Below are 22152 nucleotides of genomic sequence, written 5' to 3'. Positions count from 1 at the left end.
TGTATGATTAGATTAGGACATTTGTTTTTTGAGATCAGATGCAATTTCACAGAGGAAATAATTCCCTATTTTTTTTTAATTATCTCATAATGACTACACAGTATACATGTTGTTGTAGGTAATAATTTAGATATTAATTTTCATTGTATTTAAAGACAGAAAGGACTTAATATAGAATTTTTTCCCAATAAATTTCTATAAAATTAAAAAGGTTTGGAAAAAAAGACAATTATCCTTTAGTATTTTTTCCTTACAGGAACTTTCAATATGAAGAGAAATTAAATGGAATACATATTATATAATCCCTGCTCTCTAAATACAAAATCATGTTATCACTGAAGTCTATGATCATAAAGTAATTATAATATTTTGCATACAATACAAAATAAAAATAAATTTCAAACTTTGATGAAGAAAACCAAGGCAGCAAACCCTCATTTTCTAAATCCAAAGAAAACAGGACTTTCTATTTAGAGAAGTCATTTTTCCATGATAACGAGTAATTTATATGATCTTACTGAATAGTGACTTCACACTAAAACGTTTTCTTAAAGAGGAAATTGGTAGCAGTTCAAAAAACCGTATTCCTGACTCACTTCATTCAAAATTACAGCACGTTTTTCTTCTCTTTGCCAGAAAGTTCATCAAATTTTTTAGACAGTGTGCTTACTCTGCTTTATTAAATGAGATGAAACAAGTGCATTTATGTGTGGGTGATTTATTTTTTAAAAACTTCAGTGCTTAAGCAGTAAACTTAAAAAAAAAATTACCACACCAAAGATATACAGTACAGGTATGATTTAAATCTCTCTGAGAAGGAAGAAAAACATAACAGTATCTCCTTTCTACTACACTCCAATCCACGGTCATATCTCACTCATTGGTAACATGTAAAGTAAGAAAAACTATACTTATTTAAGATGCATTTTAGGGCGGCTGGGTGGCTCAGTCAGTTAACTGTCTCACTCCTAATTTCACCTCAAATGCTGATCTCAGGGTCCTGAGATGGAGCCCTCTGCACTGGGCTCCACATTCAGCAGGGAGCCCACTTCTTTTCCTCTCTCTCTGTCCCTTCCCCACCCACCCTCATACATGCATGCTCTCTCTAATAAATAAACCCATACATCTTTTGAAAAAACAATTATAGACAGAATGAGAACACAAGTCTCAGACTATGAGAAAATATTTGTAAAACACACATTTGATAAAGGAGTGTTATCCAAAATACGTAAAGAACTCTTAAAACTCAATACTAAGCAAACCAACAACTCAATTTAAAAAGGGCCAAAGACATTAACAGGCATCTCACCAAAAGAGATAGCTAGCTAATAAGCACAGAAAAAGATGCCCCACACCACGTCATTAGAAAACTACAAATTAAAACAACAAGGTATCAGCATACACCTATTGGAATGGCCTAAATCCACAATGCTGACAACAACAAACTCTGGTGAGGATATGGAGCAACAGGAACTCTTCCATTCAATGCTGTGGGACATCTAAATGGTACACCCACCTTGGAATACAATTTGGTGTGTTTTTTTGTTGTTGTTTTTACAAAACTAAACATATTGGTACCAGGTAGCCTAGTAATCACACTCCTTGGTTGACCCAAAGGAGCTGGGAAGTTATATCCACACAAAATCCTCCACATAGATGTTTATAGGAGTTTTACTCAAAATTACCAAAACTTGACAGACACACCAAGATGTGCTTTAGGAGGTGAGTGGATAAACTAGGTTGCATCCAGACAATGTAGTATTATTCAAAGTGATAAAGAAATGAGCCATAAAGCCATGAAAAGACATTGAGGAAATTTAAATGCATATTAGTAAGCAAAAGAAGCCAATCTGAAAATGTTACATACTGTATGATTCCAACTACTTGACATTTTGGAAAGACCAAAACTCTTGAGGCCAGTAAGAAGAGGAGTCATTGCTATGAATAAGGGAGTAGGGAAAACAAACAGGTTGAGCGCAGATGATGTTTAAATCCACAGAGGATTAGTGAAACTTCTCTGTATGGCATAATGGTGGATGCATGTCATTATATATATTTTTCCAAATCCGCAGAATGTATAACATGAAAAATGAACCCTAACATAAACTATTGACTTTGGGTGATAATGATGTACAGGTTACAATGTGTAGGTTTACCAACTATAACAAATGTACCACTTTGGTAGTGGATGTAGATAAAGAGGGAAGCTATGCATGTGTGGGAATAGAGTTACATGGAAATCTCTGTACCTCACTCAATTTTGCTACAAACCTAACTAAAACTGCTCCTAAAAATAAAGTCTATTATTAAAAATTAATTATAACAGCATTAGTACCTAAATTAATAGTGTTTCTCTGCATTAAGAACTTTAATGGGGGGGTCCAACTTTTTACTATTATGTTAAGAACATTTTCTTTTACTCCTCACTAACATTTTAATTAATCAGAAAAAGTCATTTGATTCACCTTACTTTTCAACATTAAATAAATAAGATAAAACACATTGTTTTTAAAATATTAAGGTAATGAGTTAAGAGACTTCCTATTATTTATATCATCCTTGTAATACTGGAATTACAGATGGCAAAACTGGAACTTAATGAATTCCAGTAACAGTTTTATTCAGAAAAAAAGCTGATTTTCATATAATCAAAAAATTTGCTTTGTCAAAATTTCTCAGTATGTGATCTCACAAAGTTTTTTTTTTACTCTTTGAAATAAGAAGTCAACTTTATAACTGAAATTGGAAAATGCCCTTTTTTTATATCTGCCCACTTCCTGGGATGTGATAGTAATTCAAGCCCTCATTCAAGGACTGCATTGATGGGGGGTTTTCCTGTGAGTTGCCTCTGATTAGACCCTTGGGGTCTAGGGAAAAGAAAAATTCTATAAGAATGTGGCCTGATTCTTAAAATAAAATAATGATTTAGGGACCAGGGAAGATTTAGGTCAATTTTTATTTGACACAGACCTTAGCAACTTTTTAATAACATGAATGCTATTATAGATAGAAACTAATTATCCTGATTGCAACAATAGCAGACCTTCAGCATTTCTATCATCCTCCGGTCAGATAGTGTTCTCAAAAATGCTGGAAATATGGTATCTCATCAAAGAAGAAAAACATGTTCAACTGTGATATAATTAGCAGTTTCCATGGCTTTTGTTCTTAAGAGACAATAACAGTTTTGATTCTTGAAAATGTCTAATTATACAGGAAGGAAAATTCAAGGCAGATGATAATTTATAGCATAATTTCAAAGTAATTAGAATTTGCAGAAAACAAATCTTATTATACATCCTGTTTAATTTGCAAGATATTACCCCTTAAGAAATAGCAATTCACATTTTACATTAGTTACTATTTTCTGTACTTTCCTAATCACACTTCATTGAAAACAAACAATTGCTGTTATTTTAACAAAACAACTTTCCTTATTTTTAGTTTGTGAGTTTTGTTTTAGGATTGTATCTATGTGAACTAAACGGTAAAAAAGTTCTTGGTTATATTTATATGATATTTGGAAAGTTCTTTAGGAGGGTTCTATTATACATATAAAATAATATTTATCATAAAATCATATATTTTTTATAACTGTATAATATACAAAATCATATATATAAATATGTAATACAGGAAGTCATATATGTAAAAATCATACCACACTCCTATAATTTAAAATTTAAAGTTGTAACATAAATGTATAATTTTTAGTTTTGTATTTGGGTTTTATTCTGTTTTTCTGCACTAAAAATCTACCCAATTTTGATGCTCTGACAAAAAGATGTTTAGAGAAAAATGAGTTATCACATATTTTAAATTCTATGTTGTTATTTTCCCATCTGCTTTATTATTTAAAATATTATTAGTACTAGTCCAGCTGTAGCGAAATACAGTTAATTTATAACAGTTTTGAAACAAGTTTTTTAAATTTTAATTATTTGGGGTTTCACTGAACCCTAAAAGTCATCACCTCTACCACAATTTCTTTTTTTCTTTTTCTTTTTTTTTTTTTTTACTTCTTAACATTTGCCAAGACATGCAGTTGTGGGAGAGTTTATGGGCTATGGTAAACATGCAACCAGTTGTATTAATCTGACACTGTCTCAGCAGAATGGATTCAAGCAGGGTAAGGTAGGTCCTATTAGCCTTACATAGAGGTCTTATCAGTGATTGGGCTTGAGATTTCCAGCCAATCTGCTCAAAGGACACAAGTAGCTAGTACTTATATCTCCCCAGTTTAAATGGAAGCAAAAGCCTCTAATTTCAGAAGGCTGATTAGAGGAATTGGGGAGTTTAAATTAGACCACATACATCAGGAGCAATAACTTAATCTAACCAATGAATGCACAGAAGCACACATACACACATTCTTGTGTGCTGTCAATTTAAGCTGCGATATAAAATAGTAGACTGGAACAAAGCTATTATGTCTCTATGTCTCTTGAATAATCAAAGATATAATATACTTTGTAATGTTTTAGTCCAGTCCTTCCCAAGTTTTAATGTAGGATCTTGATAGAGTACAGATTCTAATTCAGAGGGTCTGGGTAGGCTCTGAGATTTTTCTTTTCTTTTATTTATTTTTATTTTTATTTATTTTATTTATTTATTTATTTATTTTGAGATTTTGCTTTTCTAATGCGCTCCCAGAGAAGCACATGCTGCTCATCCGAGGGCCAGATTCTTAGCATCAAAGGTATATACTAAGTTTTCAGTGATTAAAACTATGCATAAATAAAACAATTCATTCTATGAACTATTATAGGGTAAAATCCTTTAATCCTGGCAAATCTTTGCTTTTTAAAAACGGATGAGCCCGTATTTTCCCATCTAACTTAATAAACATTTCCTTTGTGTAATATCTTTAGCAAAGAACAGAAAAACACAAAGTTTAAAATGGTAAATACTATAATGAACATGTCAGAGACAAAACAGAGAGTTTAGAAGATATGGGTTTAGTCTCAGTTTTCACTCAATAGCAGGTTGCTACTATCCTCTTGTAAGTTGCTTAAATTTTATTATTCGCAGTTTTCTATTTCACAGGGTTTTTGGGAGGATGAAGTGATCTTATAGGAAGCATTGTGAAAAGCATAAAATACTATACAAGTATAGGATTCAATTGTTCATGATTATTTCAATTATTTCCTTAGGTAAGGACATCAATTTCTCAAACCATTGCTTTAATTATTATCAAAACTTTCAAATATTCAGTGTAATAACAATGTCACAGCATCTACAGTGTGGTAGATTCAATTTAAAATTGCTTCTGATGCTTAAATCAATTTTCACTTTTTGCTTAGTGAAGGTACTGTATTAACACTATTCTTACCTTTTTTATTTTTTTGTTTTTGCAAGTCTTTCCAATTGTTTCTGCTTTAAGAATCATTGTGTATTCTGAGTACTAACATGAAGTTGTTTCTACAGATACCTAATCAAAAACTCCCTGTCTATTTTTTAATAAGTACAGGGTTATCCATTTTATTTTATTAACAGTAAGAAATGGTTTCTAATGCCTTTAATATGGATTAAATTGAAGTTAGCTCCACTTTCTAGTGGACTTCCAATTTCAAATAAAATAACTATTAAAAAATACGTAGAGGGACGCTTGGGTGGCTCAGTTGGTTAAGCAGCTGCCTTCGGCTCAGGTCATGATCCCAGCGTCCTGGGATCGAGTCCCACATCGGGCTCCTTGCTCGGCAGGGAGCCTGCTTCTCCCTCTGCCTCTGCCTGCCATTCCGTCTGCCTGTGCTCACTCTCTCTCCCTCTCTCTCTCTGATGAATAAATAAAATCTTAAAAAAAAAATACGTAAAACCATTATCTGAACAATACTCTGAGTCCTATATAATTATATATTATTAGAATATATTTATTAGACCACATAACAAGAAATATACATATCCCCATCTTCCTAATCCATTCATCAGTTGATGGACACTTGGCTTTTTCCATTATTTGGCTACTGTAGATAACGCTGCCACAAACGTTGGGGGTACATATCTACCTTTGAATTAGTATTTTTGTATTCTTTGGGTGAATACCTAGTAGCAGTTATGCTGGATCATAGGGCAGTTCTATTTTTAGCTTTTGGAGGCAACGCCATACTGTTTTCTAGAGTGGCTGGTGCAGTTTGCATTCTCACCAACAGTGCAAAAGGATTCCCCTTTCTCTGAATCCTCACCAACACCTGCTGTTTATGTTGCTGATGCTGCCCTTCTGACAGGTGTGCGATGACATCTCATTACAGTTTTGACTTAAAATTCCCTAATAATCAGTGACACTGAGCGTCTTTTCATGTGTCTTTTGGTCATCTGCATGTCTTTATAATTAGGAATATCTAACATTAAAATAACATGAAAGCCAATGTCATATTATCTACAGTTTTTCTGATTTCAACAAATTTGCATTCTTTTTCCTTATAACTTTCCTTATAACTTATATACTTAAAACAATTTCTTAATTTATTTGAACTCCCTTAACACACAGTCTCTAAGAGAAGACTGTAGGTGTACGGACAAAAGACAGCTTCCTTCATAAGTTGTTATACCTCATTATCATTTCATAGTGAAAGCCTCAAACAGTCAGTAGGTTTGATATTGAATCAAAGTCTGAAAATCAACTGAAAAAATAAAATTTGTGTTTCCTTGAAAGAAAAATGGATAGTACCCCTTCCCTTTAAATAATGGTTTTAAGATATTAAGACATCTTTGAAAATACATGCATATGATCGCACTTCTAGGATTTTTCATTTATAAAAAGTTCGGTAAGTACTATCCTGGAGGGCAGGAATCGCTCTTACTCAGCTGTTTCTTATAACAGTTCTTGGTACCTAGAGAGTGCTTAATGCATGCAGAAAATGGAAGTTGCCTAGAGAAATATGTTGGTAGCTAGCTATTCACCATGCTATTATCATTAATCTAGGAGGATTTAGAATACAGCTGCAGGGGAAAAGGAGAGAATAGCATTCTATGTCGTGTCAGTAACTGGGGTGAGTGATAAACTTGTTATGCACAGAGAAACAAATACTGTTGACTGAGATGAAAAGGGACTAGACTTGGGGAGATTAAAAATACTCATTAAAAATGAAAAATAAGTATATTTTATTTTGTAAAAATAATCACCTATTAAATCAGTTTACTCTCTGCTTAAAAGTGATCTATTCTTAACTTCCCATTAAAATGTAGCTTTTTTAACCTCTATCATATCATATTACATAGTATCTTAAATCGTTCTTGTTGATTATCATATATTAAGAAATAAAATGGCAATCTGAGTATTTTCAGGAATTATTATACATTCTACTAACATTTTCCAATGCTCTGAACTATGAAAAAATTTCTTAGTATTTATCACATCTAACTTACAATACACACTTCAGGGACAGACCTTTGCTGGATAGGAGATTTTATGGTGCACTTTTAGGGGGGTTTCTATTTTGGTTTGTGTATTACAAATTTTATTAGCATGATAGATGTTGTTTATTATGGCTGAGGGACACAGACAAAATCTAATCAGGAAGTTATTTACGGTTAGGAAATAATCTTTTCAACATTTATTTCTCCTTTCCTTTTCACTTTCTTTGCAGGCTCTATCCAGTGACAGATTCGTTTTTTAAAAAATGGTTTTTCCCTCTTTATGATTACCCATGTATCCGTATCCTAGAACACATGCAATAGTTTTTAGTAATCAATCACAATAGCAATGACTTACTCAGCTGCCTCAGTTGTACTGAAGTATATTAGAAGAAGTTTCATTTTGTTGTTATTATCAGAACATTCTTTACTAACATACTAGAAACATCTATGAATAACTATGATTTTTGCAAGGATGACACGTTTAGGAATTCACATGAGGGGCTTACAGGCAGTATTACAGGCAGTATTGCTAAGTGGAGTTGCACCACATTTAAAAAACCAAAATGATAAAATTAATCAAAGAAATAATAAATTTTAGTAACAAGTCTGCAAATCTTCCTAGCATGGCTACCTTCTTTGGTGCTGTCTCTGCTGTATCATTACCAAATGACTTGTGCACTGCACAATATCAAAGCTGGACCTGTTAATAGTCTGCCATTATTTTCTATTTCATGCTACCAGTTCCTAGTTCCAGCCATTCTTTTCAATTGCTTTCTACAAGTTGCTCTCAGAAATTAATGACGAAGGAAGGAAATAAAAATAGTTTCAGCTTGGACAAAAGATGGAAAATTAGTTCACATTTTAAGACTCATTAACACACAATTATCTCAAGGTCTTTCAAAGGCAATTTCACTATAATTTTCTTAATTTGGACACTGCCTGGCTGATCAGAGTTGGCTATATTTACCTTGGTAACTATGAAGGAATGTGATTTTTCTCCTTGTATTTAAAGGAAATCATCAGCAATGACAGAACAGAAAAGGCAGTCATTAGTTTTCTTATGGCAAACAGCATTAGCCCACTACTTCAGTAATCACTCTTCAACCAAATTATTTAGTATGATTTCTGCAAACACATGAAAGTAACTGACGAAAGGTGTCACCTTGTTGCTTCAGCCTAGCCCTATAAGTCCAAATTCTGTAATATGATTTGCCAGTATAACTACATTTCTTTCCCTTTAATTCACCCCAAAATGAGTAATGTTTTATGGTAATCCATGTGTTATTGTTGCCTATCTTCAGAATTCACTTATTTTCGTATGACTTACAAGATTGCCATCATCCTGCAAAACATTTGTACAGTTTGTTCATTTATTCGTAAACGTGTTTAGAAAACATATTTGATAAACACTGACTCTATGCATAAATAGCAATTACATGGGAGCCATTATTTTGATACCAGCCTGTGCAATACTTAACTTTCCAGATCAGAGATACTAAAGTTCACTAAATTCTAAGTGGGTCATAAGACAATGTATAAACTGAAAACACTATTCTATACTGGCTGTAATTTAAATCCCATTGTATGCTAAGCAGAAAAAGCAGGTGGATCCCAAAGGGAAAGCTCAATCTGCTGTCACCTATTTCCCATATATATTCATGTTACAATTTTATAAATGTATAAATGGGATAGCTCTCTTTGAAAATGAAACCCTGGTACTTTTTTTTGGCAACCGAATGAGCAAAAGAGATTATTTGGATTTATGTGAATTTAGACAAATTCATGTGAAGAGACACATTTTTGATGGGTCCCTTATACTGTCAGCTTACATTAAATCCCAAAATGTCATAATTTAGCAAATCATTGAGCAAAATACTAAAAACTACATTTCTAATAAATAAAACATCATACTTACATTAATTTTAAATTATTATTGCTAATGAATTACTATTAGTTTTCAGGTGTATATCTTTATTTTTGAATCTATCTATCTCTAGTACCACATGGATAGTGATGTACAGCTTAACATGCAAAATTTATGTGATGATCCAAAAGTGCTATAGGAAACTGAGAGAATGATGAGAGCAGGATGTGGGAGGTAGGGGTGGAAAGTGAAGGGGCTTTGATTTTCTCTTATCTAGTTTCTTAAATCTGGTTAGTGTATATAGTGACACAATTCAAACTGAAAATACTCTCTTTTAAAGATTGTATTTATTTATTTTAGAAAACCAGGGAGAGAGAGAGAGATACAGAGAATTGAAAGGGGGTAGGGAATAGTAGGGAGGGAGAGACTCTCAAGTAGACTCCACAGTGAGTGTGAAGCTAGTTGCAGGACTCAGTCTCAGAACTTTGAGATCACGACCTGAGCCAAAGCCAAGGACTGAACACTAAACCAAATGCACCACTCAGGCGCCCCTTGAAAATGTTCTTTTCAAGAGCATCTAAACATACTTAAATCTTCCTTATTAATGTTATTGGGAAAACATTTTAAAGACCCCTTTTCTGGATAACATTCTGTAATTTATATTTCACTGATACATGAAGTTAAGAGCATTATAATGCCTTTTGCTCATGCGTAAGTAACTTAGTGTGATTAAGTTTAAGAAATACATATTTTTTTAAGGAAGCAAAAGAATGGTAGGTTACTTCCATCAAAACATAGAGACCTCTTTAGGTGAGAAATCCTGTATGTACAGACTCAGTCTAAGGAAAGGGCATATATCATCATCACTCCATCTCACCATTTTGCTCTTGTCCTTCAGCCACTTTCATTGCTTTCCTAGAAACATATGGCTGCTCAGTTAAGTGAGATTATGCACTCTACTACATTTTTAGCGACCTGGCATATTTATTGTTCCATTCCTTATAATTCTTACATAACATTATAAAGCCAGCTAACATCAACTGATTTCTTTTGTCCGTTTTTGATACAGCAGTCACCTTTGCAAAGGCTTTATATGAATCTACTCACACATAACCCTCACAGCTACCAGAGGAAGAAATATTATTTACACCAGAAAAAAGGGAACATGAAGACAGAAATCTCCTATCAGCTATCTACAGTTGTCAGCTCATGTCCAACTCAAGCAGTCAGGCTCCACAGACTCTACTATCTCAAGGGGTATAGACGACATCCACACATGAACAAATTTAAAGCTAAACTGTGACAGAGCAGGACAGATGATTTTCCTAGATTCATCAAAGCAGTCAATGTCTTCTTAATTAAAATTTTGACTAAAATTTTATTTGCTACTTTAATACCAAAGCTAAATATTTTATATATTCTGGATGTAATAAGTGCTCCACAACAACAACTAATTAAAACACAGCAGGCCAAGAGCAGGTTTACAAAGGCAAATATTACCTTCAAACAGGTTCACTGTATGAATCTACCAAAGGTGCCATACACGCTATGTTTGAAGCCAACTGCAAATGGCAGCAGTGGCAACGCCAGCTGTTGGGAGCATGTACCATATTATCAGACACTGTTCTTATTAACTTATATGGACTGTCTCATGCAGCCTCAGAGAAACAGTATATTAGTATTAACTGTGTTTTATAGATCATAAATGGGTGATGAAAATAAGTGAATTGCCTCCAATGTTGTGTAGGTAGTAGATGGAAGGACCTGGGATACAAAATCAAGCAATGTGACCCCAGAGCCTTCATAGCATATTCATTTAAGAATTTCTTATATTTGGGGCACCTGGGTGCCTGAGGGGGTTAAGCCTCTGCCCTCGGTCATGATCTCAGGTTCCTAGGATCTGGCCCCACGTTGGGCTCTCTGCTCAGCAGGGAGCCTGCTTCTCCTCACTCTCTACTTGTCTCTCTGCCTACTTGCGATCTCTCTTTCTCTGTCAGAGAAATAAAATCTTTAAAAAAAAATTTCTTCCTTTTTATTTCCTGAAGTATAAGGTGAAGTGGAAGGCCAAATATGAACATCTATGTGCTCTTAAGATTCAAAGGTGGAAAGATTAAAATCAATCCAGAGTGTGGTATGGTTAAATGAAAAAGAGTAAATATAAGAATGACCAACTCTATTTCATTTGAGTGTATTAGTGTTTAATACTGGAGAAGTTATTTAGGCTTAGATGATAAAGAACTTGACAGGCAGCAAAATCTAGATTCATTTCACTTGTAAATTGAGAGACAAATGATTTTTGAATGGGGAATATGAGATAGCCATAGGAACTGTTATTAGGGAGACATCTGACAACGGTATCTAAAAAGAAAGAGTATACATCGCTCATTGTGGAAGGTAATCTTAAAAGTAAATGGTAAATAACAGTTTATTGACTGAAACAAATTTTAATCATCAAAAACTGCATGTAGAATTTCTTTTGTCCTAAACTTGCAGATTTCATTTCTAGGCATGATTATCTGATTTGGTAATTTTAAAAAATAAACAGCATAATACAAATTCTCAGGAGTCAATATCTCTCCTTAACTCAGATTTAATTTTATCGGGCATGTGAAGATTACACCACAGAAATAGGGTATATAAATGAGAAGACACTTTATCTACATGAAAAGGCAGGTTTCTTTGTAACATTTTCCCATTTTTGATATTTTCATATTAGCTTTTTAGACATTATAATTAAAACCTTCCTGTCTGAAAGCTTCTGAAATCTACCACTATAGAAGTATGTGTCAAGTGGACATTTAATAATACTGCAAACTTACTCTTCTCCCTCAGAGTGATCAAAAAATAAGAAGTGTTCTGTTTTGTTTTTTGCTTTTTGTTTTTTTTCCCCCCAAAACTATCCATGCCATTAAAATTCAATGGCATTGCTTGCCGTCATTCAGCTTTATCTGGGTAAAATCCTTTAATTCCCCAGCCCCTGCTGTTGGGGAGCTCTAGGCTCATCACACTTAACCTCTGCCTAGGCTTCTCAGAAAAGAATTTGTTTCAGTCCATTCATAGTTTCAATAGTTGAGCAAGCCACACGCAACTGCACACTGGTCTTTTACCCTGAGCACACTAATCTGATTGTTTTTCCACTCTACAAACTCTGGGTCAACAATCAAGCTGCCGCCAGAAACTAATTAATTTGCAAACAGGCTTCTGTTTTCACAGAGGGAAAGCTTTTGAGAGCCATGTCAGAGAGGCCGGTCACACCATGGTTACACGCATTGTCATGGCATCCACTTCTTTGGGTAAATCTCTTGCTTGATGTCACTGCACACATGAACCCAGATTACCCAGTCAGCAGTAAATCCCTATTGAGGCCCTGTGAGCTCTGAATGTAGTGAGTCTAGAAGAGGAAATTGGTATAGACAGGCTCTCTATTCATTAAACTGATGGTAAGACCAGAGAGAAAAATGTTAAAAACCAGAAGAAATAGAGAGCTGGCTTTTACTTAAAGAATTTTCCAAGATACTGTCTCATTTTTCTATATTTTCATAGACTTTAATTTAAAAAAGTGGGATTCCTTAAAATAAATGTAATAATTTTCTTAAATGTTACTTCCCTACTTTCACCATTCAGTGATAAATTCTGAAATAAGTGGTTCAAAGTTTGTGGCTAATACGTTGTACTTTTTAGCATATCACTGAAAAAAGTTAACATAGCATATCCGAACAATTGTATTCAGGTACATTGCCTCAGAGGCCTGAAAAAACGAATCATTTCTTAAGCACTGCCACTAATGAATTAACTTTTATTTCAAAATTTTATTCATTTTTCTTCATTAGTGCTACGTAATTTCAAACAAAATCAGTTAAAAGTAATTATGTTCTTTAGAGAAATGTGACACAGAAAATAGGTCCTCAGAAAAAGCAACCAAATAAAGTTATATTTTGGTAACTTTGTGGTCCTTATGAAAAGAAAAAGCATATTTAGTGATTTCATTAAATTTATCATCATTTGGAGAGTAGAATAATTTCATGCTGTGTATTTTTTTTTTTTTTAAAAAAAAAGATACTTTTGGGGGGTATGCATTATTTATCAGTATGAAAATTTTTCTGTGCAATAGACTCATGAGGAAAAAACCTCAGATAACTATTTAGTTGTGTTTAGGTAGAAATTGTTTTGAACTATTACACATCTATGTTTCGGGATCATTTCAGCAAAAATAACCAAAAATATTATCGTTTTTATTTTTGACTCCTTACATTCATGCCTCAGATGTTTAATGAATACAAAGTATAATTCATAGGAGATGTAATTCAAAAGTTAAAAAAAGATGATATTCCTGCTGCTTTTTCATACGCTATGAAAACCAATAGGATATTTATGGTTGTTGTTGTTTTAACTGAATGGTCACTTAATTTCTACAATACTCATCTGTTCATATAACCATAAAATAAGGCATCCAAAGGGCTTTTTCTCCCAAGGTCAGCAAAATAATATTGATGTACTTAAGCCAGAGAAATAATTCAGACTGCTATCATTAAGAAGTCTGATATTATGCAAAGCTAGATAATTCTTTTTACTTATAAAAATGTCTAATTGGATACTCTGACAGTTTATGCCTCTAAAGATGGTAGTATTAAAATAGAGCATTGAAAGAGTTATACAAGTGATTTCAGATTATGTACTATGTAATATTAATTTGTGCTCTCATAGATTACTTGCGGTCACACCGCTTGGTTCTATTTTCATAAAAATGTCTTGTGGAGAAACTTGAATCTTCGGAGAACATGAAATATCCTAGTACATGACCACAGAGGAAGCTATCCTGATTCCAAAGAGGGCAGGCCATCCTGGTATGAGTGTTACAAGTGAGAGGAAGTGGAATGATGACTTGCATGCCATTTCAATTATAGAAAAAAGCAAGTGGGTTGGTCTATCCACAGGCACGATCCTTTTAGGAAATTCCACTAAAAGAAACCAGGTCTTCCTGAAATGAGTGGGAAGGCCTCACAGTCTGAGCACTGTAATTAGGTCTGTTTGTGTTCACTGGGCCTTGGCTCTCTCAAGGATCCATGTGGTTTCATATATTAAACCTGACTCTGACTGCCCTTTCACCCTGACTCAAATGAAATAACTCACAGAATGGATCTGACGAAGCTTCCTAAGCATGCTCCACCCAATGGATGTGGGATAAAGGATACAGAGTAAATTCACAATTATTAAGTGCTTACTCTATGCCAATCATTCACTTAGTAGTTTTTACACATTATCATGTGGTCAGTTTTCCACAACTATAAGAGGTTAAGTAATATTATAATTCCATTAAAGGAGTCAGTGTGACAGTTTGTCTTACTCCAAAGACCAGTCTTTCCTCCATATCACACTGCATCCCAGCATTAGCCCAAGACAAGAACAATATTGGAAATAGTGTCCATCAAGAAGAAAAATAAATGTAGGTTAGCCATCCATCTGCTCTAATGAATGGCTAACATGTATAAGAACTAAGTGGCATTTACATATTAAATGTTAAGAAATCATTATTATAACAGAAACATAAACTTATTTGCTTCCTTACTATGAATATATAGAGAACAACTGTACCTAAGTTTCACAGTGTTAGTAAGTTGAAATTGGAACTGAAGTTAAAATGAAGTTAAAATGACATAATATTAAGAGAATTTCTAATACACAAGAAAAACAGTGAATTCAGGCACATCATGTCAAACACATATAAATACATTTTCTGAAATCAAAAGTTATTCTAAGAACTAGTAACTTTAAACCAGGGTTTAAAAAATTTAGTTAAAATTTTTTTTAAATTTAATTATTTTTTAAAAAGCAGTTACGTAAAAGCCAACAGATTCCATCTCTCTTCTGTTTCTTCATCTAAAATTGTTACTCATTCCTAATTTTTCCTGTTAAAATGAAGCTAAATTTAAACCTTGACTGATGATATTATAAAAACATAAATTTTAGTGATTATGAAAATAGTGAAATTAAAAATATCAAGATATTTAAGATCTAATTCTAGGCAAATGATTTTGTTTTTTTCTTTAGCAAAAACAAAAATTAAAAGTCATCTAAAATAGGTCAACTGATTCGTCCAAAATAATTGAATAGGTTTGAACTGATTTGAGAAAAGTCACTCCTGTGCCAAAATTAAGTTTAATAGCTCCAAAGACCTTTCAAAAAGTACTTTGGTAGTATTTATTACTTCTGGCAGCACAAATGATTGTGTAGTCTACGCTGATGCCTCAAACTCATTTATTTTATGCATGAATATGTAAACATTATGCTTCCAATTTTATTCTGGAATGGCATTTAATTTCAGGAGGCTTGTGATTCACACAGTCCCTTGGTTCTCTCTCCAATGTGTCTGCATCCTCCCTCGTGCAGCAGTTCTGGTTTCTGCACCCTGTCAAATGTAACCTTTGTGCTAATTTGGTAAAATCAGTTCTCACGTTTAGTGCTGAGAGACTGATAACTGAATTCTCAAATGAACTACACATTTGCAAGATGAAGTACAGAGCTGTGGACAATGACTGCTTTTCCACAGTGTAAATTCTTCAGATTCAGCTGTCAACATGTAAGTGTGCAACACAAAAGCAGCTTTAACTTGATGACTTTTTTCCTCCAAGGCCATAAAAACGAAATGGATACTATACTCTCCTGTATGTTATTCCATCTTCTTGGATTTTCTTTTGGATGGACAGTGAAAGCCTGTATGCCCTTTAGAGTTCTTGTAGATCAAAGTCTCCTTGTTGCTAAATAAAAACATTTTCCCCTCCTACATAAATATTTCAGTTTGAGAACAGACCAGATAGCAATGTTAAGAGTCCCCCTCCCCATGATTTTGACTCCATACAAAGTTTAATAATTTACAGAGGATATTTTAAAATTGTTCTCTGCAATTTTGTTGGAGCATGGCTCTTGTATAGTTTTGCACACATAGTTTTATGGTGATCTCAGGATCTTTTCTTTTCCTTGGTGAGGCCTCTAATTTTTCATATGGTCACCTACTATTCCTCTTGAACCCCCCAGCATGGGTATTTGATTCTATGTCCAGACCCTTCTGATTACCACAGTGTTTGTACTCAATTATGAATGATCTTTTTTAAAAAATTTATTTATTTGATAGACTAGAGATCACAAGTAGGCAGAGAGGCAGGCAGAGAGAGAGAAGGTGGGGAAGCAGGCTCCCTGCTGATGAGAGAGCCCAATGCGGGGCTCGATCCCAGGACCCTGAGATCATGACCTGAGCAAAGGCAGAGGCTTCAACCCACTGAGCCACCCAGGCGCCCCTATGAATGATCTTATACATCATCTGCAATTGTTTGCAGATACAAACAATGGGGAAGTGATGTCAAGCTTACTGGAAACTTGGCAGAGCAAGAAATGAGGGAAGCTAAGAGAAGTGACACTCTAAAGAGAAAGGGGTATTTAACAGTGAGAAATACTGCAAGAGATAGTATCCAAATGGACATACTGATTATAAAACAGGGTATAGAAAGTTATTTGTGTCTTTTGGAGAAGCAGCTCCTTGGGCTCAAACTCAGGTTTAAAATGGCTAATGTTGCTGAAAATATTGAGGAAACAAGATCCTAACCAGACTATGGACTTAGACACCCAGGGATTTTACATCATACTAGGATTAAAGGAAGAATTTGGATAGAATAGATGAGCAAGTTTTCAGGTCAGGGGAAGAAATCAGAGAAGGAGAGAGAGAAAGACAGCAAAGAAATGTACACTGGATAAATTTATAAAAAAACAATAAAATTAAGAGCAAAGACAGAGTGGTCAAACATGGAAGGTCAGAGGCACACCATTCACACTAATACATAAATAAGAGGATGATCAGAAATGTTGCAGGAGGGCAGAGAAGCTGGCTGAGGTAATTTGAAGTATGTTTTATGTTTTGAATAGTCACTTTACAGTATGAAAATATATCAGAACAAAAATTATCACAGAGAACTCGTCTCCTGAAGTTTCAGCAAGATCCCAGAAGTATGATTTTTCTCTAACAAACCAATGAAAGAGAGAGGTGATAAAAGGAATTCTGGATGCCCCAAAAGGGCAGGAAAAACTGGTGTGGCAGAAGTTCAAAGAATGAGATATTCAAGCATCTTACTGAGAACATAGATGGATTATAGCTCATGAGCTCCATCCTTATTAATGAGGCAGGTGAAACCAGGTAAAAGTTCATAGATGGCAGATTAGGGTCTGGACAGCTTTATTTCATAAGACTAAAGACAGATATATATGGAGATAGTGAATAAGAAAAACATTACAATATTGTGGGGGCCATTATAAAACTCTTAATAAATGTGTAATAAAAAAATCAAACTCTACATAGAAGAATAGATTAGGATTGCAAATATGAATGAAAATGTTATTTATTTTAGGCATATACATTTTGAACATTTGCTCCTCTATTAAATTTATTTAATACTAAAAAGAGAAAGACAGCAAAAAATCTATTTGATCAAGTTGAAGCCAGTGCCTGAAGTTCAAGAAACTGGGTTCCTGCTCCAAGTCTTCCATTACTAGGTTATAGATCATCTTAGATAAAATATTAGTCTTATTTTTCTCACCTAAACAAACTGAGAAAAGATATTAAGAAGATCAAAAGAGAATCAAATGAAATCATATAAAAATCCTCTGAAATTCTGAAAACACTTTCAACATAATGTTATTAGCACTACAATCTGTTTAAGCATTCAAGAATGCGTATGACGCTCTCAGGGCAATATGAGAGGTGTGGAGGAAAAAAATACTACATCATGAGATTTGTTGTGGTATCTGTGTAAGACAGGACCGGTAAGCCATTATCTATTTCCACTGCCTCCCTTCCGCAGCTCCAGCCCAGATCTATTTCTTTCCACAGTTAACTACTGAGAAACTTCAATTCTGGCATGAAGCAAATATTTTCCTGAGTTTTTAATCTCGTTTTTCTCATCTTCCCCTGTTTTCTCACACCCACAGTCATGAATCACCACCATGAGTTTAATTGCACACTAAGTCTCAAGTCAAAGGAAAGTTGTCCATGCGAAGTACAGTTATACATGTTATGTAACATGCCTGGGCCCTGGCCCCCACCACCTACCATTGAGCCACCTGGAATCATGCTGCTCCGTCCTAATTGGATGGTGGTGTCCGAGAGTTCTGAAGATCGCAAAATCGCGCCCCATAAAATCAGCCGCAGTCCCGGAGTATAATTCTCCATCTGTGTTGTGACAAAATAAAAGCAGGTACACAACCTTTAATTAAATTAAGGAAAGAAAAAACACACAAAGTAAGTTTCATGTAAAGACCCTGAGAGAAAGAGAAATGCTTTCTGCATCATTAAGCAGTTATTTACTTTTATCCTATGTCTTTCTTAAAACTATTTGAGTAAATGTTCACTAAGTATCTGACTACTCATTAAGAACTTTGTAAAATGAAGTAAAATATGATTTCGGGGATATTACTAAAACATAACATTTATTCCTTTCTACATTATGTGGGCAAAAGAAAAAAGGCATACTATATTCATTACATTTTTATATGTGTAAAGCTATTGCACTTCTAATATCCTTATTTACTAGGGTAAGATACCACCATAAAATATTATTTATAGTTTTTATTTAAAAGGAAATTAAATTTTCACAATATATTTCCTTTTTAGTGGTACCTGAGTAAGATTTTGCAATACTTTAGAAAGGACTAATATTTTCCTCCCCAAAACTGTTTTCTTGCCTTTTATTTTTGAATATATCAAATGGGAAAAATGTTCTAACTTACTATAAGTCATCACATAGTCTAAAAAGAATTTAAGATATAAAAGAATTATGTCTGGCATCTGCCTGACTTAGTCAGGAAAACATGACTCTTGATTTCAGGGTCATGAATTTAAGCCCCATGTTGAGTGTAGAAATTTTACTTAAATAAGTACAAGTAAAAAATTTTTAAAAAGAAGAAAACTCTGAAGAGGAGGAAATTTTCACAAATACAGGTCATAATCACCACAGTTAAAGATTCTACTGTGTTTTTGGATTCATTTCTACTTATTTAATATTTATTTAAACTAATATTTAATATTATTTAATTAATACTTAATTAAACTCTAACTCCAGGTCAGAGTTTAATAATGGAAGACTCACAGTGACCAGGTTAAAAGGAAAAGGAAAAGGAAAAAGGGAGGAGAAAGAGAAGTTAATATTTACTGAATACCATTCTGTGTTTGCAGGGCAGCTAGGCAGTGACTTGACACTTTCAAATTATCTCATTTAGATCCGTCAACAACCCTATGATGTAAATGTTATCCCTATTTTATAGCTCGAGAAACCCAAGGTTGCTCAGTTGATGACCAGGAAAGTAAGAGTGAAAGTTCAAGCTCAGGCCTGTTTAATCCCAATCCTTTTACACTAAACCATACCAGCTCTTAATAAACTGGAGGTTGTAAAAATTATATTTTCTTTTTTTAAAGAAAAGTAGTCCTCTTATTTCATCCATGAAACACATTATTGCCTGCTTACTGATAGTGAATTATCAGCAAAATGAAACAATTAAAAAATACAAAATTTTCCTCTAAAAAATCTACCATAATGGTAGTAAACTTAATATTATCTTGTTGGTCATTTGGGTTAAGTTAATGTTTCTGTATTCACTGATTTGAAAAATAATCAGAAAATAAAATAGGAGTAGATAAATTATAACTTAAACATTTGTGTAACACTATCATTTCCAAAGGATTTTCATATTTATTAGATAAACTGAAAAAAAACTTCCTGTGCATCTTTAAGCATAAATGCCTTTGGGAAAGTCTTGTTAACTGATTTCTCATGTGATATTCTTTGTTCATATCCTCACTTCTCACTTACAGATGAAGGTTTTATAATGAAAATAGACATTCTCAGTGATCCAAATCAATCAATTCCTTTGGTAGGACCTGTGGTTCTCTAATGTGTCTGAATGCACCAACCTTTGGAGAATGTCCAAGGCAGTGGACAAGAACTAAGCAGAGTGAATCACTACACAACTCCAAGGTCTAGCTTGAAATATTAATAAAAAGATACCTTTTCTTACAAATGAGTTTTAAGACCGTGATCATTTATTTTGGATTGCTGTGACTCAGGGCAAGTAAAAATGGCACTTTGAAAATATAGTAAGTACAAAGTAGTACGTAAATGAATGGTACTCTATTACTCTAAAATTGTCATGGTATTTTGGGATTCAAAAGCATCTTGTGTTCTCTTTACCTAATTAAATACCAAGTTCAAATGTGACCTGCTTTCATCATAATATCTGTAATAACATTTTATCTGACAAGGTAAAAAAAAATAAACATTTTCTAAAAGCACAAAAATGCTATGAATAAGCCATAAGTTTCAAAGGTACTTTGAAATATGTAAATTCCTACTGTCTCCTTAATTTTAACTTATTTTCAATCGCTCTAACACTTTTATTAAGGTTGATATTATATCTTCTTATAAATAATTTATAAATAGATGTGATGGATTTCTAAACTTCAGGTAAATTATTTTTCTTGATCTGTGTGAATAACAGGCCCCCAGTTAAAAATGTGTTGTAAAAGCAGCCTAAAATTTTCATACTAATTTCAAATATTTTAATGTTGCACATCTACCATCGGATGCCTTGAATCCTCTTTACCTTGAAAAATCAAAAGTATTAAATTATCAGTTGAACCTCATTGCCCTCTCAATGACATGTGAGGTTATGAGAATCAGGAAATGTGAAAAGAGAATCACAAAAAGAGACAACTGGACAATTTCATACCAGAGCGTAGTCAGACAGAACATGCCCAACAGGAGGTATAAACAGAAATGGAAGAGTAAAGAATGTTATTTTTTTTAAACTTCTCTGTGACTTATTTTACTATATAACTGGAAATTAGTAGACTTAGTCCCTTTCCTCTATTTCACCCAAACTTTTTTTTTTTTTTTGCTTGCTTTAGCATGAGTAAAATCCATAATTACACTTGTTATTACATATAAACTCTATGCAGGGGAGATTCGGAAGTAAAAAATCAACACCAAAAGCAAGTATTATTTGGATACATATAAGTATTTGTTTCTCTTACTAATTCATACACTTGTATAATTTTTACACTAATTTCCACAGAAGCAAGGCAAAAATCAATATAAATGAAGACAAAGGCAGAAAGTTTGATTCTGCTTTTCTTTTGACAACAGATAAGTAGGTCATTTAGAGAGAGTTCTTCAGTAGGAAAGCTACTGATCAATTTATTACTGAAAACAGAATTAAAGAACTAACTTAGACACCAAAGGAAGTTTTCAGTTTAGGCACTGGTTGCCTCAAATCATAAGAAATTCCTTTCCACCTGACTATTACTTTTAGCAAGAGTCAACATGATTTTTGGGAGCTGTAGGGGCACCAGATGATTAAGTAGCCATGAAAGGTACATTCTCATATTGTCAATGCTCACTATCAGTAACTGTTTTTTTTATATGAGGCCTTAAACCAGACCTTCTGCAGAGGCATCTATAGGATTCTTATCAGGGATGAATGCTCCACAGAAATTGTAGGACATATTTATTACACCCAAATGTACAGGTGATAGAATATCCTACTTTTGCATTCTCATAAGCAAATAAATTATAGTCAACTTAGAATGTGCTTTATTTAATATACTTATAAATTTCCATTATGGATTAAAGAGTTAGTACATTCTGTGGCTATATAAAATGATCTAATGATAAGTGAGTATAAGAAATTTACTATATCTCAGTTGGCTTATTTTTGGAGAACAAATATGTTTAACAAAAAATGTCTACTTGTCAAAGTTCTCTTGAAGTTCCTAGGTCATTTATGAAGTTATTAAATTATATGTTGATTGTTGGGCATAATGCTAATTTTCCAGTCTCCTGACCCTTAATATAAGTCTTCTTGAAAAATCTGAAGTATTAGGTAAATGTATCCTA

General features: G+C 33.5%; 1 protein-coding gene across 2 annotated transcripts in view; it reads right to left on the bottom strand.

Annotated features, from left to right (window-relative positions):
• The window catches only part of SEMA3A (semaphorin 3A), a 461780-nt gene that overhangs the window by 63999 nt on the left and 375629 nt on the right, over positions 1-22152 (bottom strand). For both annotated transcript variants that reach the window (XM_032305095.1, XM_032305096.1), the window contains one exon: positions 18315-18434. In XM_032305095.1, coding sequence (XP_032160986.1) covers positions 18315-18434 — 120 coding nt within the window. The remainder of the gene's footprint in view (positions 1-18314; positions 18435-22152) is intronic.

Source organism: Mustela erminea, chromosome 11, assembly GCF_009829155.1.
Source record: "Mustela erminea isolate mMusErm1 chromosome 11, mMusErm1.Pri, whole genome shotgun sequence".
Classification (NCBI taxonomy): Eukaryota; Metazoa; Chordata; class Mammalia; order Carnivora; family Mustelidae; genus Mustela; species Mustela erminea.
Note: the sequence above shows the minus strand (reverse complement) of the source record. Positions and strands in the feature narration are given on the sequence as shown.